We start from the raw sequence: 27534 nt of genomic DNA, 5'->3' as shown, positions 1-27534 counted from the left end.
TCTTACCTTAGCTTCTTAACTAATATCTCTTATTCTGCAATTTCCGAGCAACCAAACAGAGCATAAAGTTATAAATAGTAGTATCTATAATAACTTCACCAACCCTCAATCTAAATCTCCATCCTAAAAGGATAAATGAATAAATATAGAAAAAAAAAATCATCTTATAAATTACATTAACCTTTTTCAGTAGAAATTCTTTTGCACCACTAATTTGTGCAAGAGCTAAGTAAAAATCCAATTTCAAAAAAAAAAAAAAAAACTTGTTTTCACGTTCCTTTCCCTCCCATTTTCTAGTTAACCAAACAGGAAATAGAAAAAAAACTCGCACCGAAAGAGTCAACGTGAGAGAACTGGCGGCAATCTCGATAAGCTAAAAAGAATGAGCTTGAATACAAGGAAGTAAGATTGAACTGGAATCTTTTGATTCAACAAATAGAAGGAGACAATGTGTTTTACAACATTCACGTGGGAAAGCGACGCTACCAAGCAACCAAAAACATAAATAAATAAAGGATTTTGGTCAAAAAGTTTCATTTCCTTTTTCAATATTCTTCCGTTATTTATTAGTTCCATTTAGTTTAGAAAACTTAGAGTAGCTTTTGAAATTTTCAAAAAAAAAAAAAGGATTTTGATTTTAAATAATATTCTAAATAATCTTATCTTTTGTTAATAAGATGGCCATATAGCCGCCAAATGCTCTGCAGTTAAAGATGCTTTCTGCTCAACGATCAAGACATTTTCTTAGTTCTTTCCCTCTCCAATTCCCACACTTTCTGGCCACCCAAACAAAGCTTTTCAGCAGTATCTTCTCCTCTCTGTTAAACCTATGCAAGAAACAACACCATCTCCCTCAAATCCACGCAAGGTTCATCCTCCATGGCCTCCACCAGAACCCAACAGTTTCCTCTCATCTCATCGATTCCTATTCCAACTTTGGCCTCCTCAACCTCTCTTTACAACTCTTTGATTCCATCACCAACCCAAGTTCACACCTTTACAACACGATGTTAAGAAATTTAGTGACGTCGGGTGAATATAAAAGGACTCTGTTGGTTTACAAGGACATGGTTGTAAAAAAGTCCATCTGCCCTGATGAGAAGTCTTACCCTTTAGTTATAAGAGCTTGTTCTTGTTTGTCAGAAGCTGATTACGGGAAAATGGTTCATGGGCAGTTGGCAAAATTGGGTTTTGATTCATTTGAGGTTGTTGGTGATGCTTTGGTGGAGTTTTATTGGGGAGTGGGTGAGTTTGAGCATAAGGTGGTTGATGAAAAGCCTGTTAAGGATTTGGGTTATTGGAAAGGTTTGATTGTTGAAGCTTCTCAAAGTGGTAATGTGGCCTCTATTATTAATTTATTGAGGACAAGTGTTGATTTAGGCTCATTGGGCATAGGAAAAGCTGTTCATTGTTGGGTTCTAGTTAGTGGTTTAAGTAATGATTTGTCTGTGAATACTGCTTTGTTGTCAATGTATTCAAAACTAGGTAGTCTGACAAATGCAAGATTGTTATTTGAAACTATGCTGGAGAAGGACCTTGTTGTGTGGAATATAATGGTATCTGCATATTCTCAAAATGGAAAACCAAAGGAATCACTTGAGAATTTGAGGTGCATGGCAAATTTTGGGATTAAAACTGATATGTTTACTGCTATTCCTACTATTTCCTCTATCAGGCAGTTGAAATCTATTGAGTGGGGCAAACAAATGCATGCTTATGTGACAAGAAATGGTTTGGGCTATCAGGTGTCTGTTCACAATTCTCTTATAGATATGTACTGCGAATGTGATTGTTTAATTTATGCGCGTAAGATTTTTGACAATCTAACAAACAAGACTGTGGTTTCATGGAGCTCAATGATCAAAGGATATGTAAACCATGATCAGAATTTTGATGCTCTTTCTCTTTTCTCCAGGCTGAAAACAGATGGCATTAAAGCAGATTTCATTACAGTTATCAACATCTTGCCTGCATGTGTGAATATAGGAGCACTTGAACAAGTGAAATGCCTTCATGGATACTCTTTGAAGTTCGGTCTGAATTTGCTGTCATCTGTTAATTCTGCACTTCTTATCAGTTACGCAAAATGTGGATGCATAGTTTTTGCTAGAAAGCTTTTTGATGAAGAAAAAATTGATGGTAAGGATGTCATAACTTGGAACTCAATGATCAGTGCATTTGCCAAGCATGGGAACTGGTCAGAATGTTTTGAGTTGTATAACCAGATGAAGCTGTTGAATCTGAAATTGGATCAAGTTACTTTTCTTGGCCTGTTGACTGCTTGTGTCAATTCAGGCCTTGTTAAAGAAGGTCGAGCAGTTTTTAAGGAGATGAGAGAAATCTATGGTTGCCAACCCAGTCAAGAGCACTATGCCTGCATGGTGGATTTGCTAGGGCGAGCTGGACATATCAATGAAGCTAGAGAAGTTGTTAAAGAAATGCCATTCAAGCCAGATACTCGAGTGTGGGGGCCCTTGTTGAGTGCCTGTAAGCTGCATTCCCAAACCAAATTTGCGGAGTCTGCTGCTGAGAAACTATTAACAATGGAACCAGAAAATGCTGGAAATTATGTTTTACTCTCGAACATATATGCTGCTGCTGGAAAGTGGGATAAATTTGCTAAAATGAGGAGACTTCTTAAAGAGAAAGGTTTAAATAAGACCCCTGGCTGTAGTTGGCTACAAATAAATGGACATGTACACGAGTTTCGTGTTGCTGATAAATCTCATCCAAAAGCAAATGACATATATGCTTTACTTGGAATCCTAGAGTTTTCAATCAAGGAGGCCAAGGAGCAGACCGTCAGAGAAAGTATCCTAAGTGCTTATTTCGTTCACCAGGGAATTGACAATAGAAAGTGATTAACCTTTATTACGTTGAATGAAAATTTACATTGAAGATACCGCTAAAACAGACCAGATACAATGAAGAAGATGATGCAGTAAGCAGCTCAACTCATCAGCTCGCATTTGTGGCACCTTCTGTTTTGAGCTACCCAAGATAACAGATTATTCTGTTTGCAAGCCAACTAGAAATATTTAGGATGTGACTTGCTGTGATTGATGCTGCTCCAAATATCAGGCATCTTCTAAAAGTGTTTAGCATCACATGCGTTTGTCTTTTTTCTATTAGTACTTCCAGTACTAGTTTTGGCATTGATTTATTTCTGTATTGGCTGTATAAGTACCAACTTCTTCCAAATTTTATTATGCCAACATTCTGAGGATTTTACATATAGATCTAAAGGGGGTTGAATTGTGTACTTGTTAAGTTTCTATATTGGTTTACCCTGACAGCATGGGGTAACCGCTTCCATCCTGAGAACCGCTGACCCTGTTTTATTTGTCTCAAATTATATTTTAGTCACTTATATTTGAAATGTTACATTTTAGTCACTTATATTATCATATTGTAACATTTTAGTCACTTATATTATCATGTTGTAACATTTTAGTCATTGAACCTTAATTATCATTAAGGATATAACAGTAAGCTGATGTGACACATTAAATTAAGTTAAATTATAAAATTGGTCCCTATATTTTTTTTATTTTGAGCTTTTTTTTCTCTTTTATGTTCTTTGAATTTTTCTATATTTTTCTTTATTTTCCATTCTTTTCTCATTTTCCTTCTCCCTCTGTTTTCCTCCATTCTCCATTTGTTAAAACTAGTCTCTATACTTTTATTTTTTTTAATAATTTAAATTGGGTAGATCAATCAAAGAGAGGGAGAAGCATAAGAGAATGAAAAGAAAAAAAAAAAGAAAGTTAAAAGAATATAAAAGAAAAAAATTAAATTGCTCAAAACGAAAAAATATGATGATCAATTGTATAATTTAACCTAAAATTTTTGTTTGAAATAATGATTTAAAGTGCCACATCAGTTTACTATTACATAGTTAACGATAATTAACGGCTCAGTGACAAAATGTTACAACACATTAATATAAATGACTAAAACATAACCTTTCAAACATAAATGGGTAAAATGTAACATGAGTTTAACAAAAAAATGACTATTTTGGTAGTTTACCCTAGATGGATTCTATTTGAGTATAATAAGGGGACCAAAATCATAATTTCACCTTGTTTTCTATTGGTTCTTCGTTTGCATTCTTAATCCCGAACTAAAACCCTTTCCTCAAACTCTTCCTTCCAAACCAAAAATCTCCGCCGTTGCCGTCGCCATGTCCCTAATAGCAGGTTCCTACGAACGTTTCATTTGGGGCTTCAAACTGAAACCCCTAACTCATGACCCCCCTTCTCAATCTCTCACTCTTACCCAAATCTTCTCTTACCCATCCCACATCGCCCCCATAACCACCGTAGCCGCCGCTGGTCCAGCCGCTGCTTCCGGCTCTTCAGATGACACCATCCACATCTACGACCTCTCATCCGCCGCTTCCCTCGGTCCTCTTCACCACTTCTCCTCCTCCATCACTTCCCTCTCTTTCTACTGCCCTCCAAACCTCTCCTTCCCTCGTAATCTCCTCTCCGCCGCTGCTGATGGCACCATATCCATCTTTGACACGGAACCCTTTGTTCTTCTCAAGTCCTTTAGGTCCCATAAAAAGTGTATCAATGATTTGGCTGTTCATCCTTCTGGGAAGCTTGCTTTGAGTGTTTCTCGTGATGGGTGTTTGGCTATGTCGAATTTGATGAGAGGAAAAAGGAGCTTTTGTTGTAGGCTGGGAAAAGAAGCGACGATTGTTAAATTTGATGCGAGTGGAGACAGGTTTTTTATGGCTTCCGAGGAGAAAATTGGTGTTCATTTAGCGGAAGATGCTAGGTTATTGTTTGAGTTGGATAATCAAAAACGAGTTCTTTGTGCTGCTTCTGGAGAGGTTAGTTTCTCTCTCTCTAATTTTAATAAAAAAGTAAATCTTTTTAATATAGGTAGTAGCTTTGTTTCTTGAAGGAATAATTGTTGGAATGTGAAACATTACTGCTTTAAAATGTCTAGAGATTGGATTTTTATAGGCATGTAAGTTAAGGTTGGCTGCATGAGATTGTAAATTGTGTTATGAATTGAATAATTTGGTGTGGGGATGTTAGTATATAGGTTTTCTATTTTGGTTGATTGATTTGAGTATGTGTTAGTGATGTTCTGCTTAAAGTTTAATAGAAAATAGAGCTAAAAGGTCAGAAGCTAGAAGCTCAACTCATTCACCATGTAGCTGAACCATCTTTTGGTATGAATCTACTGTTTGTTGGCGCTTAGAAGATGGAATAAGGTCATTTTGATGGGGGGTATAGTTTTGTTTCAAAGATAGGGTGTTCTTCGAGATGTCAGCATCTTCCAAAGCTCGGATATTTAACACATTAAGAAAAATGTTATAGTGGATGAAGTTCTAGGATCCCAATGTTGTGGCAGTCTTCTAGTACTCTTAGGCTACTTGTTTTCATGATGCACGATTCTTGTTTTCTCGTCATTTATAAATTGAATTTCTAAAGGCATATTGTGATTTTGCCAGGGTGGAATTTTATTTACTGGTGGTGAGAGCCGTAGTATTACAGCATGGGACACAAACAGTGGTAAGGTTGCTTATTGCATCGAGGATGCACATTCTACCCGTCTAAAAGGTATTGTTGTGCTTACCAAAGATGGTGGTAGTGATGATGAACCATATTTAGTGGCATCTGCATCATCTGATGGGTTTATTCGTGTTTGGGATGTTCGGATGGCTGTCAAGGAGAAGCCAAATCCATTGGCCGAGGCTATTACGAAGTCCAGGCTGACTTGTCTTGCTGGATCATCTCTCAAAAGTGAGTATTCAGTTTGTTCTTATGCCTACTGACTCGTCTGTCTAGTAAACTTATGGCCATATTGATGTCTTCCATTGCCATCAATATAACCATTCTAATTGTTTCCATGTGCTGTTAAATGATGGAAAACTCTTGCCTGAAATTATTATGGGAACTTCTTTTGATATGCAGTATTTGTGGTTCTTTCACCTCACAGTAACTTGTTTTGCTGACAATGCTAAACGATCATGACATAACCTGATTTTTTATTTTTTTTCTTCTCGGACATTTTTATATGAAGTTGTACGCATTCTGAATCTCATGCGCTTGATTTATTGTGAATTGTAACTGCTATTCATTGATTCAATATATCTCTCTTTCACAGCTTCTAAACGACCTCGAATTGGGAAGAGTACTCCTAAAGAAGAGGATGTGGCAGAAGAAGTATAAGAAAATTTGCCAGTGAGCTTGAACTATGTAGAAGGGGTTTTGAGAGCTCTCTCATGGTTGTTGAAAAAAATCCTGTTTTTTGATTCACAACTGATAATTCTGTTCATATTGATTTTGACTGTCGAGTTGTATCATTTTATTTAAAATTTATTACTTAAATTGAGATTCTCATAAAATTTTCCATTATGTGTATGCACTTGATTGAATGTCAAACTTTAGAAGCTCAGGTTAAAATCCAATTCTTAGAAGAAGAGGGGTAAGAAGTGAGAATCTTTAGGGTGGGGAAATATCAAATATTAGCCCCCAAACTTTTACCACATCTGGTTTTAAAACTGAAATGATACAAACTATATTGCTGATTATATTTGGTATTTTTATGGAAGGTTTTCAAAACTGATCATGCTATTGGTTGTTTGATTTGATTAAATCAATCATTAAAAATAAAAATATATTAAAAATTCAGTTCAAACGCTGGGTTCAATTAATTTTTTTTTTCCATTTAATCTATCAATATCAAATTTTGAGTTAACTAATTCAATGTCCTCTAAATTGATATTTTAATTTACTTTTAGTCCAATTAGTTGAATCAGTCGATTTGGTTTGATTAACTTGCCTTGTGAACAGGTGTTTTGTGATTCGGTCCGGTTAACTTACCTTGTTCAATAAGTCGATTTGGTCCGATTAACTTGCCTTGTGAATAGGTGTTTTGTACCCTAAAAGAATATAATTAGGTTAAACTATTAAAATAATCACTTTTGTTTATATTATGTTACATTTTAATTATTTATATTTAAAATGTTACATTTTAATCACTTGTGTTTGAAATGATATTTAATGTGTCACGTCAACTTATTATTATACCGTTAATTACAATTTAAAGTGACTAAAATATTAAACATAATAACATAAGTGATTAAAATATAATATTTTAAACATAAATAACTAAAATATAATCTGAAAATAATAGAAGTTACTATTTTTATATTTTATCCTTTATTTTAACATTTGAAAGCTCTATCCTAGATATTTCCCAGCTGAAACAGGAACCAGGGCATAGAGTCGGAAAAAAGTTGTGGACTTTAACGAAAAGGCCGACAAAAACCCAGTTTTCGTTTCTTAGTGTACCAACAACAATGTAGCGCAAAGTAAAATATATAAAATCGAAATCCTGAAACCGTGTGGCCTCTCCACAGTAATAACAAAAGAATGCTTAGACTGGGTTATCTCTAACAGTTGTTTATCATTCTAAGGCACACCCCCCAACCCCCAAACCAGAAAGAAAAAAAAAATTCTTCAAGAGTCTCAAGCCATGAGCCAAGAACAGAACCAACCTTCTCCTGCTGCTGCTCAGCCAGATCGGCGTCCTCCATTCGATCCCAGTCGAAGTACCCTTTTTCCTCTGTTATTTTTGCTTTCTGGTTTTTCTTTGTTTTTCCGTTTAAGGGTTTTGATCTCTGTGCTTAATGTTTTCTTCTCTGTTTCTCTTTTTGTAAATTTCGGTTTTTATTGGTTTATGCTCTTTGATTAAAGAAGAGTGATCTTTATAGGTATCGCTTGGTAAAAAAAAATTTTGTTGGAAAAGTTTTGGGTTCAAAGAGCTGTGTAATCAATTGCTAATTGCGTTTACAGTACTTGAAATAGCTTTTATTATTTGTAGAAATTAATTGTTGGTATAATGATACTATGTGAAAGACTTAATTCTATTGCTTTAACCTAGATATTGATCTCTGTCTGCCTGGTTTTTTCTATTTGAGAAACTATCATTCAGTGCCTTCAATTTTATGCGAAGCACTCTTAGCCTTTTTTAAGAAGTTGCTTTAACTTGAAAGTATCTCAGTTACTTCAATATTCAAATGGTTATGGCTATTACAGTGTTGATGAGAGGGAGGGTTATGGTTTACTGTGTTGCTTGGACTTCATTTTTGTTGCATTACCTGTGGCTAACGCATATCTAAACACGGGTTTGGATATATATGATCTAACAAGGATCTTCTAATTTCATTCACTTCCGAGTCTGACTAATTTAGACGGTTTAACCTTACCTTCAGTCCACCAATGTGGTAGCTTTGTTAATAGATTTAGGATTTTTTTTAGCTGGGGATCTTTGAAGACCTTTTATGAAATTCTTTTGTAAACCTTGAAATCTCTTTGTTTCACCATCTCTTAAAACGTATGCATGTTTATGCAGTGATTGGCATTATTAAGAGGAAGGCATTAATAAAAGAATTAGCTGCTGTATACCATGGTGAATGCCTTGCATACTGTCAAGAACTTCTTGAGCTTCAGAAAAAGTGGAATGAGGTATTTCATTTATGTATATCTATTGAGTAACATTTTCAGTCTAAACTTCTAAATATGTAATTATGATTATCTTTGTTCTCACTACAATTAGTTAATTCTAGTTGCATATATACCTCTTCCTGCACTCTATAATACAAGGAATCTGTTCTATGAAGCCACAGCCCGGGGTTGTTATATTTTCCAATAGCTGATCATATATGAACTATTTAGAAGTGCTGTTAATTGTAGTTGGCCTTCTGGAACTGTCTGGAAATTGTACTTAAACATGTTCTTAGAAGTGCTGTTTTCCTAATCTTTGTGTTCATTGAGATCCATGGATGGTTTTCTCTTTGCTGTTGTTAAGAACCTATAACATTCTATGTTTTTCCCGCTATGGTATTCATTTTCTCACTATTTTACAGCCCTTTATTGATGATAAAAGCCCTGATGATTCGAGGAAGAAAATGAAGCCTCCAAAACGGCTAAAGAAGTCTCGCTAACCATACGGTAAGGTTCAAGCCTAATCTTACATGCAAATGTTATATCTATCAATGTTGTTTCTTTATATGCAGCTGAATTTATAAAATGCTAGTGTAAGGTTCATCATGTTGCCCAATTTACAGTTTGTTGAGTGGCCAGCAATACCAATCCCTCGTTTTTCGCTAGTGGTCAAATAGGTTAACAAACATTTGTACGCATATACGTCTATTTGCAAGATAATGTAATGGCTCTGAGATTTCATCACTTCCATTCATCCACATAAGAAACATCTATCTAGATGCATAATGAGTAAGTGGAGCCTGGAAAAAGATCAATCAGGATTTCTACTTTCCATCATATTTCTGTATTATATGTAACATATTAACACATGATTGCTTGTCTAAGACAATCACAAATATGGTGTTTTTATACACGTGCTTGATCCAACTACTATGTCATCGAGCATCGGATAGTAGTTAGAAGCTCCCAGGTCATTGAACTTTATCTGTTTCTACAATATTTACTTGCATGGTGGTTCCGATTTTGGAAGCTTGTCCCAGAGTTTGTTTCTACAACATGCATAAGATCATTCATTCTGGATGTGATTTAGAATTAATTTAATTTTTTTGTGATCTAACTCACTTTGTGTAATTGATTTCAACCGGGGGAAGATATATGCAAACAAATCCATAATAAGGTATTCAGATAATAATAATAAAAAAGGCAGAATCTTATTAAATAGACATTTAACTATAATGGGATTTTGTGGAATTTTTTAAAATCAAATGGTGGAAATAAAGACAACAATCTATCGTTGATCATGTCATATAGTATTTGTATTAAAAAACGTGAATTTATCTTTTAATCAGTTTAATTGGTTTCAACATTATTATAGGAGAGAGTTTGATTTTTAAAGAAAAACAATGTATTTGGTAATTGATTTAACAAGTTTTAGATCATTAACACAATTTTTTAATTTTTGACGTGGTTTGATAAAATAGTTGCAGTCTTTTCATTCATGTGTTTTAACTACAATTGTTGATTTAAAAAGGATCTTACATTATCTCATTATAATAAGATATCACCTTGAACGTTGTCAACATTTTAAAGGCTGTAATATATATGTTTGTTTCATGAAAATGATTTAGGAAATTTTTATTTTTATTTTGTATTTTCTTGTGTTTGTTTTTGGAAAATAATTTGGTCAATAGAAAACGACTTTCAAGTTAATGGAAAATAAGTCCATTTTATTGTAAATTGTAAATTGACTTAAAGAGAGCAAATTATTTTTGAAAAAGTGCTTTTTATAAATAATTGTATTTTATATAAAAATAGCTTAAATCAAGTCTAAAATTATCATTATAATAATTTTTATTTTAATTTTAAAAGTACTAAGATATTAATATCAAATATTATAATGTTGAATATCGGTAAACATATATATTCAATTATTTATATTTAATAACATAATAAATTATTATAATTAATACAATTTATTATTTTAATAAATTATTTAATATTACAAGTTTAGTTTAATAGTAAATATATTTTACAATTTATAAATATTTAATAATAAATATTTTATAGTAAAAATATGAATATTTTAATTAAATAAATATGAGTATTTTTAAAGTTATTCTTTGCTTTATTTATTCCTTCAAAATCTAATGTGTGATTATCCACTCTTATATATGTAACATATGTAATTTAAGTTAAGTTTTAATAAGGCATTGCTTATCATTAAGTTTATATATATGATCTTAATTATTACAAAATATCGTGTTATTATAAAATAAATTTAGATTGTCAAAAGAAAATACTATTATAATAATTTGTACCAAATATATTTATGCTGTGTTTGGTTCATTAAGAACAACTTTTAAAAATTGATTTTAAAATATTTGACAAAAAATTTATTTTTACAAAATCATTCAACGACAAAAAACATTAACTTTATAAAAAATTAATTTATTTCCTAAAATCATTTTTCAAAAATGTTTTAAGTGAAACAAACTCTCTTATTTTCAATAAATGGCTATTAATGGCTTCAACTAGTTCTTCCCATAACACTTAAAATGTCGGATAAAGCTTGACTTGCCAGTAAAATATATATATTCAATATATTATTAGTGCATAAATTTATAAATTAATAATGAATGATCAAATATTATTTATAAAAATATAATTATTAATATATCATTTAAAATTTATATTTTGAAAGAATTTTATTTTAAATTTATTAAAATATGTATATTTAATTTTGTTGGTACAAATACAGAAGTCTTCCATCCAATAATATAAAAAAATCGAACTTTTATAATCTTAAGGGCAAAGTTTGAAAATACTTTTAGGGTTAGAAATTAAATTATAGTTTGTACTATATTAAATAGTAAAAATATAGTTTTACTATTTATATAGCCTATATTTTATAATTTTAAAATAATTAAATTAAATTTTATAATTTTAAGTGAAGAAAATATAAATTTTTAAAATTTTGAATAATTTAAATGAAAAATTTTCAATTTGAATGACACCAGTCGTTGCGGGCCCCTAGATACACAGCTGTGTGGGAATATAATTATAAATCCGAAAAACTCTTAAAAGTAAACAGTCAACTATTTATCATCTTACGATAAATACGACTGTCCTTTCCATCGTTATAAATGGTTTCATAAGCATTTTTTTATACACTCTAGAATCCTGAAATATGTATGATTTCCCCTATATGTGTTCATTTCATCTCCGGCAATCATTCTATCGTGTGTTCTGGCAGCTTTGTAATCTAAGAACTAGGAATAATTAACGAATATTAGAAGATTATTTAAATTTATTTTCTTCCTTGGATGATGATCTCAAGTCAGGGATTTCTACAAACAGGAATTTAGTAACTAATAGTAATGTTTGCTTAAGACAAGAGACAGTGAAATAGTCTAGATACGTATTTTGATGCTCAGGACAAAGAAGCTGACAAGTAAGAAACAAGGTCCGTCATTATTGATACGCTATGTACGGAAACACTAGCTACCTAGTTACTAGGGGTGTTATAAAAGAAAATCATTAGAGCCAAAGTGCACCAGCATCTTTGAGGAGAGGGATCAACGTGCCATTGATGTGGGAAGCGATGAGGGTTTCAATGCCACCAAGGAACTTACCACCAACAAACACGGCAGGGATAGGCTGTCGACTGCCATCTACGGCGAGCCGAGAGAGGACAGCTTGAATGTCGGGACCTGCAACATGGTGGTCAAGCTCGATGGTAATGGGGGCAACGCCAAGGCCTAAGAGGAGTCGTTTAGCCACGGTGCACATGCAATCGCTGCCACTCGTACTGAAAAGGACAACTGCGTTGCTTGAAGCTAGCTGCTTCACTATCTCGTATGGATACTCAAGGTTCATTCTGTAAAGATCAGAGGCAGTTGCAGAAGAGTGAAGATGAAGTGAAAAGTGAAAAAGGAGTGTTAAATGGAAAGGGTTGTTTACAGGTATATATTTCGAGGAAAAAGATGAGAACAAAGCAGTAACGCAGAGAAAATTACGGTAAAGAATTCATTTTTACATTAATGTATAATGTATGATACTCAGTAACCACAAGAATAAGAAAGAAAGAAATGGTAACTGCAACTGAAACTGAGCAACGCCGCCAAAACCTGCCCAATTCGCTTCCAATCATTCACTACCAAAAAAGAAAAAAAAAGGACTTCTTTATTTATTAGTATTTCAAATGCCATTTTTTATATAATTAATGTATTTTTCAGATTAGTTTTATATATAAATTAATTCTTTATTTATCATAAATCCTTTCTAATAGCTTATTGAATTTATGTAAAATCATGATTCTCTTGTCTTTTCATTTACCATTCCTGTTTTTCTCTTGGCAAAAAGTTTCGGACCATGACAAATTAGAATGGATGTCATGTCATTTTTGGGTGTGTTTAGTTTCAAGACTTCTGCAAAATGTTTCACCTTTTCCGTAGGAAAAGTTAAAAACGGGGTTAATTACAATAGCCTATTGTACGTATGTTGGCCGCTTGTATCCCATAATTTGTCTTTCTACTCTACGTTGTTAGTATTTGAATAAAATATTAACTTAAAAATTAAGTCTGGATAAAAAAAATTAAGTCTATTTCAAATATAAGTCGAGTTTGAACTTGAATAATCAAGGCTCGAAATCGTTTTAAATTTATAATACTTTATATTATATTATTTAGAATAAATTAAAAATAAAATTATACTAAATATATAATATTATTTTAATATAAATATTAAAATAATGTTAAAATTACTATATAAAAAATTCAACAAATAAAAATGTATAAAATTATTAAATATTAAAATAATATAATATAATTATTTTAAAAATTAAAAATAATTTCGTGGGCCTAAAATGGGTTTGAATTAATTTTTGAAAACATGAACGAGTTTAAGTAAATTTTATACCCAAATTTTGGGACAAACTGAGTTTAGGCAAGTATAAAGTATGTTAATATCATGTTTAGGTTCAGCCCGACCCGCCCATGAATCTCTATTTGGGATTTCAACCCTAAATTTAAATTTAAAATTATATATTTTAACTTGGTATAATTTATTTTTTTTTAATTTTAATAATCTTATATATTAAGTTTAAATATGTGTTAGCACTATTTTGAAATTTAAAATTTAGTACATATATTTTAATTTTGAGACATCAAGTCTCTACACTTTTTAATTTAAAATTTTGGTCCTTCCATCAATTTTTTCATTAGAAATGTTGATTTGACTATTTTAAAAAAGTAAAATAACTTATTTAGCCCTCAACATTTATATTTTTATCAATTTGATCATTACTCTCTAAAAGTATATAAACAATTACAAAAATATTTTTAAAATAAAAATAAAATGTAAAAATATTTGTTATAAAAAACGAAAAAATAAAATTTCCTTAAATTTTAAAAATAAAAACAAGTTTTTTATTTAAAATCAAATTAATTATATATCAAAACATTTCTATGTAAATATAATTATAAAATATATAACATATGTATAAAATTATTTTTAAATAACAGTACAAACCCCTGAATGGATTCGGATTAAATTTAATATTTGTTGTAAAAAATACAGAATTTTATATAAAAATGGATCTCATTCTGGGAAAGTACAAAGACTTAAAACTTTTATATATTGTAACACAAGTCGGGCCAGCCCAAGGTTGGATGGGGAATCTTATTATATTGGGCTACAACGTAAGTAGGATCCACAAACACAAATACCTGAGCAAGTAAAAATCAGTTGGAAGTTCATGAGTCAATATCCAGTTTTTCTTTTCATAAATCGCCTTACTCTCATGGTATTCAGAGTACTTTAAGTTGGTTCCTTGGGCAAGTTTTGGAATTCATTATTTTGTATAATCAACTCTCACACTCTTTGTGGTAGCAAACCCTTCATCCAATCTCATCAACGCATGAAGCCTCTAGTGTTCAGTAATGGCATCGATACTCTCTTGCATAACCAAAATTGAAGTATTTTGTTGCAATTGCTGATTGCCTAAAGGGGTTGACATGGAAGCCTTGAGAGCTTGCACAAGAGTTGTACATAATAGATGAAGTAACCCTTCCTCGATATTGAATGTAAATTACTATTTTTGTCATCCTTTTAATTTTAGACAAAGTATTACAACTTTCATTGGTTGGTAGATCAATTTTGGGCGTTCCATGAAAGCACAAAACAAATAAGTAAAAACCAGTTGGAAGTTCATGATCAATTTCCTTTTCTTTTTTATCATAAACATTCCTACTCCCATTGTATTCATGGTACTTTAAGTTGGTTCCTTCGGAAAGTTCTTGAATTCATTATTTTGTATAATCAACTCTCACACTACTTGGTGGTAGCAAACCCTTTATCAACTCTCATCAATGCATGAAGCCTATAGGATTTTGTTAAGATTGTTTATTGTAGCACATAAAGTAGCCCTTCTTCCTTGATATTGAATGTCAAATGCTAGTCTTTCATCTTTTAATTTAGACAAAGTACTATAACTTTCATTGGTTGGTAGAACTCTTCTCACTTGACTAGCAGTTATATGACTGTATCTAATTTACATATTTTCCGTGACTGTGGCTTTGCAAGATCCATTAGGAAGAGCTTCATTCGTCCTAGTGAAGAAGCCAACTTCTTTTTCGCTAGCTGATTAGATCAGTAGTAACTTTTAGAATGATCTTAGTTTTCAATTATAAGGTAGTGAATGAATTATTTTGTTTTCTACCGCTTGCTGGAGGCTATGGAAAGTACATAATGATTTCATCTTTAATTGGGGACAATTAGGAGTCAGGAACTTGGTGATGGAGTATCGAGCTTGGGCCTAAAGCATTGTTGAGTCAAGAAGGTCACTTGAATTAGACTCTTTTAGATAACATCCATATGGGAAATGGAAGGAACCAAGATAAAAATGAATCAAAGTGATCTCATATGGTTTGGTCAGTGAAGCTCATGTTATCATAGCTGCTGCGGGTGTGATTAGTGACAACGACAGGCGATGGGTGGTTGGATATAGCTGAAGTCTGGGATATTGCCCAGTATTGATAACTGAAGCTTGGGTAGTCCTCGATGGACTTTAGATAGCTTGAAATATGGGCTATAGGAAGGTGGAAGTTAAAATTAATAACACAGAGCTTTTCCAAGTTCTAAGAAAAGAATTTTAGGAAAGATTGTCATCATACTATCTTGGGACAAATTCAAAAACCGTGAAAAACACAATGGAGAGCGGTCTTTAAACACATGGGTAGAGAGCTCAATAAACTTGCTGACATCAAGGCTAAAAATATAATCGATGAAAAAAACCAAACTTGATACTCTTTTACAGGGGCATAGACAAGGGGCAGCGGTGGCCTTGGCCCTCAAAACTGGTAAAATTGCCTTGTAATCCCTTCAAATTTTAAAAAAATATAAGTTAGTATAATAATAACTTTGTACTTTAGTACCTAAACTTGAAGAATCAATTAGATCACACAAATTTGAAAAAGAAGTTAGCTAATCATGGAGAAAAGAGAACATAAAAATAAAATAATATTGAATATGGCTATGTATGATTTTAAACCTAAATAAATGTATTTATAGTGCAAAATTTGCACAATGGTTTCTCCAAAAGTGCCATTAATGAATTGAAGTAGTTTTTTAGGTTTTTAATAAATTTGCATTGTAAACTTCTATGTCATTTTTGGGTATCTTCTTAACATTTTTTGTCCTCAAGTCATGAAATAGGTCTAGTTAAACCTTTCAATTCATTTTAAAACTATATATTATGTGCTTAAATCAGAGTTCTATAGCTTAAGATATAGTCAAAATACTTAAGCAGTGATAAGTTGAAAGTCCAAATCGCAAAACTTAATAATTAATCTTTAAGTGTATTTTTCTCCAAATCTTTCATCTAATCCATCAAAAATCAAATATAAGTCAAAGTAAAATAATTAAGAATTTAAATGAGATGTGATAATACTCTAAAATGACGTGTTTTTATATATTAATCATGTGTTTATTTTGAGCTTGAGCCTACTAATTTGAGCTATTTATGTCTTTTTATCTTTTAGGGACTAAATTGGAGGTGAAAAGTAAATTCAAGGGAAAAAGCGTCAATTCTGAGATTAAATGGGCCAATATGCAACGTGGGACAAATATGGTGCCAAAAGTGCGAACATGGAAGGCACAATGACTTAAAAGCAAATAGAAGAGATTTTATTTTGGAAGACTCTATTTTATTTTATTCTATTAGGATAATTAATATTAAGATAATTATTAGGATTATTCAAATTTAGGATTTTATTTTAATTATCTTTGTTTATCTTTAATTAAATGTATTTATCTTTTTAGAATTTAAGTTCAATTAGACTATCTCCCTAGCACTATAAATAGGGGGTGAAGTGACTCTATTTGGAGGATCTTTTTCTGTAAATACTCTCCCCCAAAAGTCTTTTGTTCTTTCATATTTCTTTTCAATAAAATTTCTTTTTCCATATTTTTATTTATTTTCTTTCCCACAATTATCATGAGCCACTAAAACTTTTTTAGCCAAAAGTTGTCAATATTTCCCCAAAAAAGGTTCTTGAGGCCTAGAATCCGTACTTAGCCTTCTCACCAAGTATTCATTGTTTCTCCGCACTACGGGCTGACGCTTCCGTCCATGGCCCTTAAGAAGTAAGCTTTTCAGCATATGCAAAGGCGGCCGTTTTGTATGTTTTGAAAGGATTGCATAGTCCGTTCGTTAACTTACTGCGTCAGAGGTTGGCGAGCCAAAGAGACAAAATGGCATGGGATTCGCCATTGAGAAGCGTTGATCTAGCATAGATTACTGGCTAGAGTCAGGTTCCCTAAAAATCGTAAGTCTAATCTTTGGAGCTGGTGGTTGTAGGCGTCCTCTTCCACTATAACTGGCTTACTCGAGTCGAGAAGGATCATCCAAAAGCTAAGGATTGAGCCCAAGGCGGAATGAGACAACCGGAGGCTGGAACTTTCTCATAAGAATTTCTTTTCACTTAAAACTCTTTTTATTATTTTTATTATTTTCGTAATCATAATTTCAGGAAACTTTAAACTCTGTTTTTATTTTATTTTCGCTTCCAAAATCAATTCTTAAAATTTTTTTTTTTTATTTTTTCCAGGAATGCAGGTTTTCTTGGGCACGATTTTGCCCAGGATTTCGAGAAACAAACATTCGTATAATCCGGTCCCTGAGGATTCGACCCTACTTCCCCTTTACTGTTCTTTTTCTATTTTTATTATTTTACAGGGAATAGGTTATTTTTTGTGCTCTCAACGACCGCATCAAGATGAAATTTGTGCGCTTATCAAAGTGTCATCCTTAAAAAAAAGTTCTTCGATAATAATTCGTGAGTTTCTCAAGAAATTCATCTTCCATTACTAAAAGTATTTCAAAACCGTTGTTTGTAATCCTGTGAAAATGCTACTTTCTCTGATGGAAAAACGTTTTGAAGGGATGTAACTTTTGAAGAAGTAGCTATATCAATATTTTGGAAGACATTTTGAAGAGATTTTGGTTTATATAAAATACTCTCTCTAATTTTTGAAATCACTATTTCTTTTGCAGCAATATGTTTGAGAGAGGTTTTCTCCTTGGACTAGGCCAGGCCAGTGTTACTTTTAGGTATTGAGAGAGTGTCTCAATTTAGTTTTTGATTGGAGACCTAATCTTATTAGGTTCTTGCACACCTTAGAGTGATGCAGTATTTGAATTTTGTTTTTACGAGGAAGCCTTCTAAAATTCTACTTCTTGAAGACATCTCATATCAGGATTTAATGGGTTTGGAAGCTATTTTGGGTTTAGAGGAAGTGTCATCCATTTTTCCTTTACCTTTGTCTCAAAGTTTGGGGTATTTTTTGAAGAAATTTTTTGGTGAGAAAATCAAGTAAGAATTAACTTCTCTTTTAAGATAATTCAATTTTAAAATTAAATATGCTTAACATTGCTTGCTATTTAGCAAATATATGTTCTAAAGTAATATTTTGAATTTTTTTTTTTTGAAAAACTTCTTATGCATAATTCGCAATCAATTTGTAGACAAAAAATTTTGATTCAGTATATCACTTTAATATTGTAATATACAAACGATTGAAAATTCTATAAAGTACCGAATGTGAATCCAACATACTAGATATAAAACATATAACTAGAGCTGTTACTAACTAATCTTAAGCTAGGTATGGTTAATCACCTACGAATTTACTTATTTTAGAATCTACTTAAACGAAACCTTGGAAAAACCCTAACAGAAAAAACTCAGCCTACTTACCATTTTTAAGTTTGGAAGTATGGTTACGCATAGGACGCCTGTTCTAGCTTTATGACATTTTTATTATGATTTTTTTGGTTTCTAATCAACCTAAATTATTTTACACCTAATGACTCCACTATCCTACAAATTATGAAGAAAGTCCAAATTTCTAAGGCATTGTCAAAATTATAATCTAAATTCTAAGTAAATATCTAATTGCCTAGGAGCTTTATTTCTGTCACTGGTGGGGCGATGCTAAATTCATCTGTGAAGGATGAGGTAGTCTGGATCCATGATAAAATGGGGCGCTTCTCTGTAAAGAGATTGTTGAACCCAATGCTAGAGGTTGGTGCTTCATGTTGTGATTTTAGCTTTGGTTGAGTCTAGAAAATGAAGATCCCACCAAAGGTGAAATGTTTGTTTGTGGATGTTGGTGCTTGATAGAGTTCCAACTATTGTTGTTTTAGTTAATAAAGGTATTCATATATGGCCTCACCATGTATTATGCCCATGGTGTAAAAGAGTGGAGGAATAAATCGTTTATTTATTTTGTCTGCATAGTTTTGTGGATGTATTTTGAAAAAAATTGTGAATGGTGGAAAGTTCAGTGATCATATTGTTTTATTTATTAATGGATGTTTTCAGTTATAGCTTTGTTGTTATGGGAAGGCCATGGTGATCGATCTTTTGTGTATGACAATGTTATCGTTGTGGTTAGCTTGTAATGAAGTGCTATTCGAAAATAAGTACTCTAATATGGAGGAAATTCTCTTTTTGGTGAAATTGCGTTCTCATTATTGGTTGAAGGCTTTGAAGGAGAAGGTTTAAGTTTTGGAAGCAACTTGGTTGGAAAATTTGTTGAGGTGTTTTCTCATAAGTGGAAAGTCACATTGCGTGAAGCTTGCAAATGAGCCCACCGTTGGTTGTATCGTTAAAATTCAACGTTGATGGTGCGATGAATCTATTGATGGGATTCGGTGAACGCGGTGGAGTTTTAAGCGATAATAAGAGAATTATGTTGGCCTTTGTTCTCTAGCACGTTGCAAGCATCTGACTCTCATTTTTGCAGAACTATTAACCATTAAAATAACATTTGATGTTTTTGTTAAAACAATGGGACTACATAAAACTGTCTTGCTATTGAATCTTATTCATGTAATGTTATGAGTTGGATTGTTAACAATGGGAATCAAACCTTGGATGTATTGGAATGTTTTTGAGGAGATAGATAAACAAGTGGAAGATATTGGTGTTGTTAGCTTTGTCAATGCATTTAGGAAAGCTAGTAGGAAGGTCGATACTTTAACTAAGGCTGGTTCGGAAAAATCTAACATGTTTATGGCCTACAGGAAATGCAATTTAGGCGTTCTTGTGTCTAGGTTGGTGCATTACCTAGATGACACTCCCCTTGGGAACATACATATAATATAATATAAGGACTTGGGAAAATATTGTTTGCTTCTTAGACTTGCATTTTTCTTTTAACAAAGAAATAATCTTCTTCCCATGCTTACTGCAAGAACATTCAAGATTTACTTGGTAGAGCGAAAGAAAATTAAAAGAATGAAAAATTGAAGGGGTAGAACACGAGAGGAATGCAAAACAAGATTTTCTTTCTACAAGCGCGCTTTATAGGAAAGATGAAAAATGGAAAGAAATTTTTTTTTTTTCGTTCATTGCTTGGTAAAGTTAAAAAATTAAAAGAAATTATTTTTTAAAAATACATAATTTTGAACTAACATAATATCTCTCATTTTCTCTTTTTTTATTATTTCAATTTGGATAGAAAATGACCATCTTTTATATTTTCTTTCCTCTCACGTTTCTTCATTATCAAGCACACTCAAAATTAATTAATTTTCCACTTCCTCCTCTCATCTCTTCACTTTTTAACACAACCAAGTATACCCTTAAGCATTATTTGATGATTAATATTTTAGTAATTTATTTTTAAAATATATTTGATAATCTATAATATAACACCTGATAGAATTTTTTTTCTAGAAAAGTGTGAAAATTGATAAATAAATAAGAAACAACTTATCATTTATTGTGGAATATTTTTAATTTAATTTTTAGCATTATATTATTTTTAAAACTTTATATTTAAAGTTTAGCTTCAAATAGCATGAAATATTAAAAAATAAAGATAAAGTGTAAAATAAAAATTCATAATTTAAATTTTACATTTATTAAATAATCTACTTATACTCTTTACTTAATTTTAAGTTATTCTCATATATCAAAATATTTTATAACTTAAATTTTTAATATTTAATTTTTAATTTATCAAATAATAACTTAAATAATAAGAAATACATATCTTTTAATTAAAATCTCAAAATACCCCATTAAATAGAAAATTGCAGTCTTAGTTGGGGTGCGAAGTTTAAGATTCATTGGTGGACATCTCTTTTCATTGTATCGATTTCATAAACCTTGAAAAAAGAAGGGTGGTGTTTGTTTCCTAAGAAAATTGAACTTTCACAGTTTCACTGCGGAGTATAGAGGAAACAAAAAACTTATAATGCTTCATTCTGCTCTTCTTTTTTCAAATGAACTAAATTATTAAAAAAAATTATTTTAAGTTATAAAATAACTATTAAATTATTTAAAAATATTTATTTAAATTACTAGATTATTAAATTTTTTTAAAGTTTTGCTAGAAAGCTTCAATCAACGATTTGAAGATCGACTCGATAGATCAGTATCTATCAACTAATAGAAGAACATATATTCGATCCAAGTTGATCTGATAGTTAGTGCTAGAGTTTAGAGTAGAAAGCTGTTCGGATTTTTGTTAGTAAATTTGTAATGTTTAAAGTTGTTTCATGAAAAAAATAAATTGCAAAAGAGAAGAGAATGAGAGCTTTCGATTAATGCAGGTGATGTGAACAAAAAAAAGTCATACAGTAGCGACTTTAACAACCCAGGCACTTAAATAAAAATTTTCAAATAATTCGATAATCATTTTATAACTTTTTGAAGTTAAATAATCAAAACATAATTTTTTAAATAATTTAATAATCTTAAATGTAATTTTCACCTATTTACAATTAAATCAAAGTTATACAAATATTTCAGACTTGAGAAACATGCCAATCTTGGGCTTCTTGGTAAATAAAAATCATTAGATCATCCCTTCATAGTTGTTTTTGGACATGAAGAAAATTTGGATCAATTGCAAGTCATCATGTGTGAAAGAAAATGATGACAATTATATATCTCATGTTCAGTTTTATTTTTAATTAAATTAAATTATTAAGAAATAATTAATAAAATATATTTTTTCCTTTTAAGGTAAATAATAAATAAAAATATTCTTCCAACAAAAATAATTTGTGTAGGATGAGGATTGTTTCAAAATAGTAATAAATAAAATATAAATTATTCTAGAATTTTGAAAATTTCAAATGTATTTCAAAGTGGATTTAATCATTTAAGATCAAGTCTTAAAAATATTTAAATTGAATTTATTCTTACGGCACAAAGAAAAGAAAATTAAATCTAGAATTTTCAAAAATCTCAAAATTGATTAAATTCTTTTAAATCGAATCATGTTAGATTAAAGAAGATCAATTTAATCTTTAAAATTAAAATTTAACTATCTTTATATTGATCCAGAATTAAGTAACGAAATTTGTATATGATTTTGTAGAATGAATTTGTATGTAGAGTATTGGCATGGTATTGGAGTTGTTTTGGAAAGCAAAAGTGGGAGAAAACATGTGTGAAACCTGGGATCCATGTCGGCCATGAATGGAAATACACTTAGCTTGTAAGTAAGTTGTGCTTTTCCACAAACAATGATTTAGGTATTGATTGAAAATTCAAAGCACGTGCATTGGTAAATCAATAAGTTGTTTAATTTTCCAATATAAATTGAAAGAAAAAGTGGATTCTTAAAAGCTTGCTTATCCCAAATGGATTTGCTTTAATCAAAATTGTTGTGCTTTTTGGCTCAAAAGATTAGAAAGGTAAATAACAAAGCTCCCCTTCAATCCTCGAAATAGACAATTCAACATTCAAGGCTATGGATTATCCAGAATCTGACCAAATACTACACCAAGTAGAAATGACTTGGTGGGTTAATAAAGTAGAAAAATAAATTTTAAAAAAAAATGGAATCAACTTAGAATCTTTCTTCTTCTTTTTTTTTCCCGAGAGTGACCCCACAACTATATAATTGCTTTGAAAAAATATATAGTTTTTTGATTATATTTATATTTTTTTGACACAATAATTAGAATTACTTATAACTCCTCCCCAACTCATAAATAGGAAGATAATGCTCTTCAGTGTTCTCAAATTTAAATCCTCTTGCATTAACAACAATACTTATATCAATCAAATTAAAACTCAATTGATAATTATAGACTAATATTATACATTACATATATCTTATTACATAATGTATAGTGCTAATCCAAATATTGATTGGAAAACTTCTGGCTTTTTAGCAAAGCAATGATATGACTATGTTTTAAAGCTTTGAAAATCAATTCATCTCACTTTATTTTACAAGTGCTTATCAACTGTGAGATGCTCTATAATTTTGAGATAATAAGTCAAGGCAAAAATTTCCTTTCACTCCCATTACCGTAGAAAACAAAAGCAAAAATCCATTTATGTATTTTTCATGATTAAATATGTTTTAATTTAAACATAATTGTAACATCTTTGGAGGTTACATAGTCCAAGCCAAGTAGGGCAAATGAAAGTGAAATAAAATTTCTTTATAAAGAAAAAAGGGTTTTGCTTTTTGGATTGAAAGATGAATATCATCATCACCACCAAGACTTCAAAGGGTCAAATACTCATAAAAAAGAGTGATATATAGTTAAAAAGAAAGGAATCTGGGACTCTGCAATTTCTCAAGAAAAATCCAATTTGGTCACAATATCTTTGGTTTCTGGTTCAGCTGTAGGCAATTTGTGTTATGGTGATGATTGTAAGAGACATGGTTCATGCGTATTGTCCATTACACCTTTGCCAAAAAAAAAAAATCAAATCTGATGGGACAGAGACAAATTGCTGCTGGGATTTGTTTTTCCCTGGAATCATATGTATATATGTGTATTGGTTTTCAGCTATGCTTGCCTTTGATGGTGAATTGTATGTAGATTGCAGAATATAGGAGAAAATGGTACATGGGCAAGCATGCTTTGTTGTACATTTTATTTGGATTTTACTGATGCCAAGCTCTGATTGGGAGAATGCTTAGTATAATCAATATTTTATGTCAAAGTTTGTTGTCATATGAAAATATTTTTAAATCGTATCCTTTCAGAATTGGCGAATTATATTATTAAGCAGCAATTATCAATAATAATTAATTAGAATTTTATTAGTAAAATCCTAGCCAGCTAGCTAGCTGATCTGTTTTTCTAACAGCATATTTGAAATTTCCTTTTTATGAAAAAGATTATATTTATTTGATTATTTGTAAAGTAAATTATCTATTCATCACAATCATTTACCACCATAGTCAAACGGGTTTAAAAATAAGTGAATTGATTGAATTATATAACTTAGGTTCTACGTTAAACGGTTACTTAGAAAGAGAATAAATTGGATGAAAAAGGATTTCACCTTATTTTGTATTTTTTAATTATTTAATAATATTTTAGTAATATATAATTTTGGTAATTTTTGAACTTGAATCTTGAATCTTGAATCTTGAATCTTGAACTTCGAATTTCGAACCCTGAACATAGTCTCTTGGTTCAAGGTTCGGATTCAAGGTTCAAAGTTATAAGTTTGAAGTTTAAGTTTGGGTTTCTTGGTTTGGAGTTTAGGGTTCAGTTAAAAATTTTACCAAAATTATGTATCAATGATATAAAAATTTACTAAAATATCATTAAATAATTGAAAATGAATACAAGATGATATGGCCCCCCCATGGGCGAAGCCAGAACAAATTTTCAGGAGGCGAATGAAATTTTAATATTTTATAGTCTATATCTTTATAACTTTTAAAGGATTAAATCGAATTTTTATAATTTTAAGGAGGTTAAAGTGTAATTTTATCTTTACTAATTTAAAATTTTAAAAAATTTCAAAAGTCTAAATAGTATTTTTACATTTTAAGGGGGACCGAGGCCCCTGTCAGCCCCCTTAAATTTGCCTCTGGGCGTCCCGTTTCGTATAATCTTCTCTCTATTTAGAAATAACAAAACTATTGATATTCATTTCAACTTGTAGAGAAAGGATTGTATGAAATAAAATATTATTTATTTTAATAGTTTAATGCCAAATCAGTAATTTTAAAATTTTCATTTAGATTCGATTATTTTCAAATAAAAATACTAAAATTTAAGATGAAAATATTGATATAATATTAAACTATTAAAAATACATATAAATAATGTGACATTACTATTTCATATAATTTTTTCTAAATTTGTAATAGACGAAATTCATGAAAATAACTAAAAGAATCTACTTATTATAGGTCTAAATTATATTTTAATTAATTTGACAATTATTAATCTTGAAAGGAGTGTTGTATTGGCATACATATTAGTCTCCTCCTGATGTCATCGTTCTTTGAAAAATGTGATAACAGCTTTCAAACTTTGATACTATGAACATCCGGATTCAATTACTTTAATCACTGAAAGTTGACTGATTAATTAATATAATATTCACATTAAAACCATTTTTCTTATTATCTAGACGCTTCTTATCCTTTATATCTTTCTCTTTTAGAAAATGGTGAAATCACTATTTAGTACTTAAGCTATATAATTATTTTCATATTGAGGCTTAAATTATTTTTTATGTAAATTTACCTTCAAATTTAGTAATTGTTCCCATGTTAACACATGAACTTTAAAGTTTGTAAGGAAATATAAAAAATTAAGGTCCTAATAAAAAATAATGATCAAGTTTAAAGATTAATTTTGACAAAATAATTAAGGCAATACAGTAAGAATAATTGTCAAGTTTAATTTAGATGAAAATAAGTTCAAACTCCAATGTAAAATTAATTGACAAGTTCAAGCCCCAAATAATAATTTTACCCTAAAAAAATTTGATTTTCTCTCTTTAATTTTCCTTCGAGCCAAATAATGGTACAACATTTGCAAAAGATCCTTCATAATTCGTCTATGAACCGTATAAATATAAATATAAATACATATATTATACATGTGCGTAAATCTTTATTCAAACATTTCATGTTTATTACATTATTCCATTTTTTTTGCAACAATTATTCCATGTTTATTAAACATGTTAAGCATTATTAATAAAAATAATAATTTATCCCATATTTTAAATTATATTATTTCCACCGAAAAATCGAAAGTAATAAAATTATTGGTTATTGGCATAATATCTCAGGATTTAAGGTCAGTATCATTTTCTTTTTCTAGTTTATAATGCTAAAAATAAATTACGCAATTTTGCAAGCCTTTGTCCATTTTTTGTTTATCATATGAAAGGGTACAGCAATTTCTAGTAGCAGCGAGAAGGCGAAAACAAATTTTGGATGCTGACTCATTTAATTATTAGCCACATAAAAAAAAAAAAAAAAATATATATATATATATATAGAGGCAATAAACTAAAAAGCCATAAAGAAACTAATATTTTTCATCCTTTGCGATGGTTTTTTTACCTGAAATACTTAAAAAATAAAAAAGAATAGATTATTTATGAAAATGGTATGTTTTGAATAAAATTTTTAAGTACCGTAAATGTGTCAAGTGGCATCAACTTCAGAAACTTCCCGTCATGAGTCAAGTATTTTAGGAAGGAAAAAAATATATAAGTGGTGTCACCGCTTTGTTAAGCAAGACCTAAAATTTTTTATATTTTCTTTAAATACTAAACAAATATTGAAGATATATTTTTAAAAAAGAAATTTAATGGTGCTATTTGATACATTGACAGAAAGATTCAAAAAAAAAAAAAGAGTTCGCATGTTGGAGTTGTGTGCTGGTATGTTACGTCATGGTAATGGTGTCACCTTACAAGGTGGAGATATCAATTTTGTATTTTAAACTTGCTTCCTAGAAAAAATAAATAAATAAAATAAATGCGTTGTTGTTTATCAAATTTAAAATAAATCAAGAGAAATATAATTTAGTTGTTAAAGTTAAACAAGAGAAATCTTAAATTTAAATCAGTGGCAAAAGTTTTAAACTTGAGTCCATATAGTTATTAAAAATCAAGACCGAAGATCAAGAATATTTGTTTTTCATTTCGAAATCAAGTTTGAGTTGATAATATTAGTTTGTAATTATTTTTATGTAATTTCATTTCATTTTATTATTATGTATAATTATGTGACTATATATTGATACTAATTTCTAATATTACATGCAAATTATGTTCTTTAATACAAAGTTTTTTATTGCTTTAATAGGGTATAGATTGTTTTAATAGCAACTAATTTATATATATATATATATATATATTTATTTATTTATTTTTAATTTATTTTACCAATTTAGTATAGAAGATGAATAGCTTTGCCTCAATATGATTAAGTTATGCCCTACACATTTTTTTTTAATTTTAAATTGATGTCGTTAATGTGTGATGTTATCAATGTGTCAAGTAACACTAATATTTTCCTTCTTATTTCTTCTATATTTTTTATGTATTAGTACATAAAAATTTCGATATCGTCACCTTATATAACGATACCACTTAAAAAAATTCAACTGGAATAATTTGCTGATGATTTGTTGATAATTGAGTCATCATTGCAGAATGCGTGAGTAGGATGTCTTTGATGGGACAAAGATGCCTATGATAGGATAGTTCTTGTCATTTATTTTGATTCGGTGGTGTGGAGCAGTTAAACTTAC

General features: G+C 30.4%; 4 protein-coding genes across 5 annotated transcripts; 3 read left to right on the top strand and 1 right to left on the bottom strand.

Moving 5' to 3' along the window:
- The first annotated feature begins 110 nt into the window (after positions 1–110).
- On the top strand, positions 111–3384 carry LOC108488483 (pentatricopeptide repeat-containing protein At1g11290, chloroplastic-like). The gene has a single exon (XM_017792757.2). The coding sequence runs from the start codon at positions 714–716 to the stop codon at positions 2859–2861; it is 2148 nt and encodes a 715-aa protein (XP_017648246.1). The 5' UTR covers positions 111–713; the 3' UTR covers positions 2862–3384.
- Positions 3385–4066: 682 nt separating this feature from the next.
- Positions 4067–6370, top strand: LOC108487404 (uncharacterized). The gene is made up of 3 exons (XM_017791738.2): positions 4067–4843; positions 5474–5765; positions 6130–6370. Exons 1-3 carry the CDS (start codon positions 4187–4189, stop codon positions 6192–6194), a joined length of 1014 nt encoding a protein of 337 aa, XP_017647227.1. The 5' UTR covers positions 4067–4186; the 3' UTR covers positions 6195–6370.
- Positions 6371–7214: 844 nt separating this feature from the next.
- Positions 7215–9503, top strand: LOC108487458 (uncharacterized). Of its 2 annotated transcripts, XM_017791810.2 has the most exons (4): positions 7215–7579; positions 8383–8495; positions 8897–8981; positions 9098–9503. In XM_017791810.2, exons 1-3 carry the CDS (start codon positions 7504–7506, stop codon positions 8972–8974), a joined length of 267 nt encoding a protein of 88 aa, XP_017647299.1. In that variant the 5' UTR covers positions 7215–7503; the 3' UTR covers positions 8975–8981; positions 9098–9503. The 2 variants fall into 2 exon arrangements, with proteins under 2 accessions (XP_017647299.1, XP_017647298.1); XM_017791809.2 differs by having other exon boundaries at positions 8897–9503.
- Positions 9504–11753: 2250 nt separating this feature from the next.
- On the bottom strand, positions 11754–12558 carry LOC108488903 (glutaredoxin-C9-like). Its single transcript, XM_017793178.2, has one exon. It carries the CDS (start codon positions 12348–12350, stop codon positions 12012–12014), a length of 339 nt encoding a protein of 112 aa, XP_017648667.1. The 5' UTR covers positions 12351–12558; the 3' UTR covers positions 11754–12011.
- Between the last annotated feature and the right edge of the window lie 14976 nt (positions 12559–27534).

This window comes from Gossypium arboreum, chromosome 10, assembly GCF_025698485.1.
Source record: "Gossypium arboreum isolate Shixiya-1 chromosome 10, ASM2569848v2, whole genome shotgun sequence".
Taxonomy (NCBI): Eukaryota; Viridiplantae; Streptophyta; class Magnoliopsida; order Malvales; family Malvaceae; genus Gossypium; species Gossypium arboreum.
Note: the sequence above shows the minus strand (reverse complement) of the source record. Positions and strands in the feature narration are given on the sequence as shown.

What these genes read in the sequence shown, in the direction of transcription:
- LOC108488903 (XM_017793178.2), bottom strand. Translation starts at nt 12,350, where the DNA reads ATGAACCTTGAGTATCCATACGAGATAGTGAAGCAGCTAGCTTCAAGC.
- LOC108487404 (XM_017791738.2), top strand. Translation starts at nt 4,187, where the DNA reads ATGTCCCTAATAGCAGGTTCCTACGAACGTTTCATTTGGGGCTTCAAA. An exon ending in TTTGTGCTGCTTCTGGAGAG is followed by an intron (nt 4,844 to 5,473) that starts GTTAGTTTCTCT and finishes TGATTTTGCCAG; the next exon opens with GGTGGAATTTTATTTACTGG. An exon ending in TGCTGGATCATCTCTCAAAA is followed by an intron (nt 5,766 to 6,129) that starts GTGAGTATTCAG and finishes TCTCTTTCACAG; the next exon opens with CTTCTAAACGACCTCGAATT.
- LOC108487458 (XM_017791810.2), top strand. Translation starts at nt 7,504, where the DNA reads ATGAGCCAAGAACAGAACCAACCTTCTCCTGCTGCTGCTCAGCCAGAT. An exon ending in TCCATTCGATCCCAGTCGAA is followed by an intron (nt 7,580 to 8,382) that starts GTACCCTTTTTC and finishes ATGTTTATGCAG; the next exon opens with TGATTGGCATTATTAAGAGG. An exon ending in TTCAGAAAAAGTGGAATGAG is followed by an intron (nt 8,496 to 8,896) that starts GTATTTCATTTA and finishes ACTATTTTACAG; the next exon opens with CCCTTTATTGATGATAAAAG.
- LOC108488483 (XM_017792757.2), top strand. Translation starts at nt 714, where the DNA reads ATGCTTTCTGCTCAACGATCAAGACATTTTCTTAGTTCTTTCCCTCTC.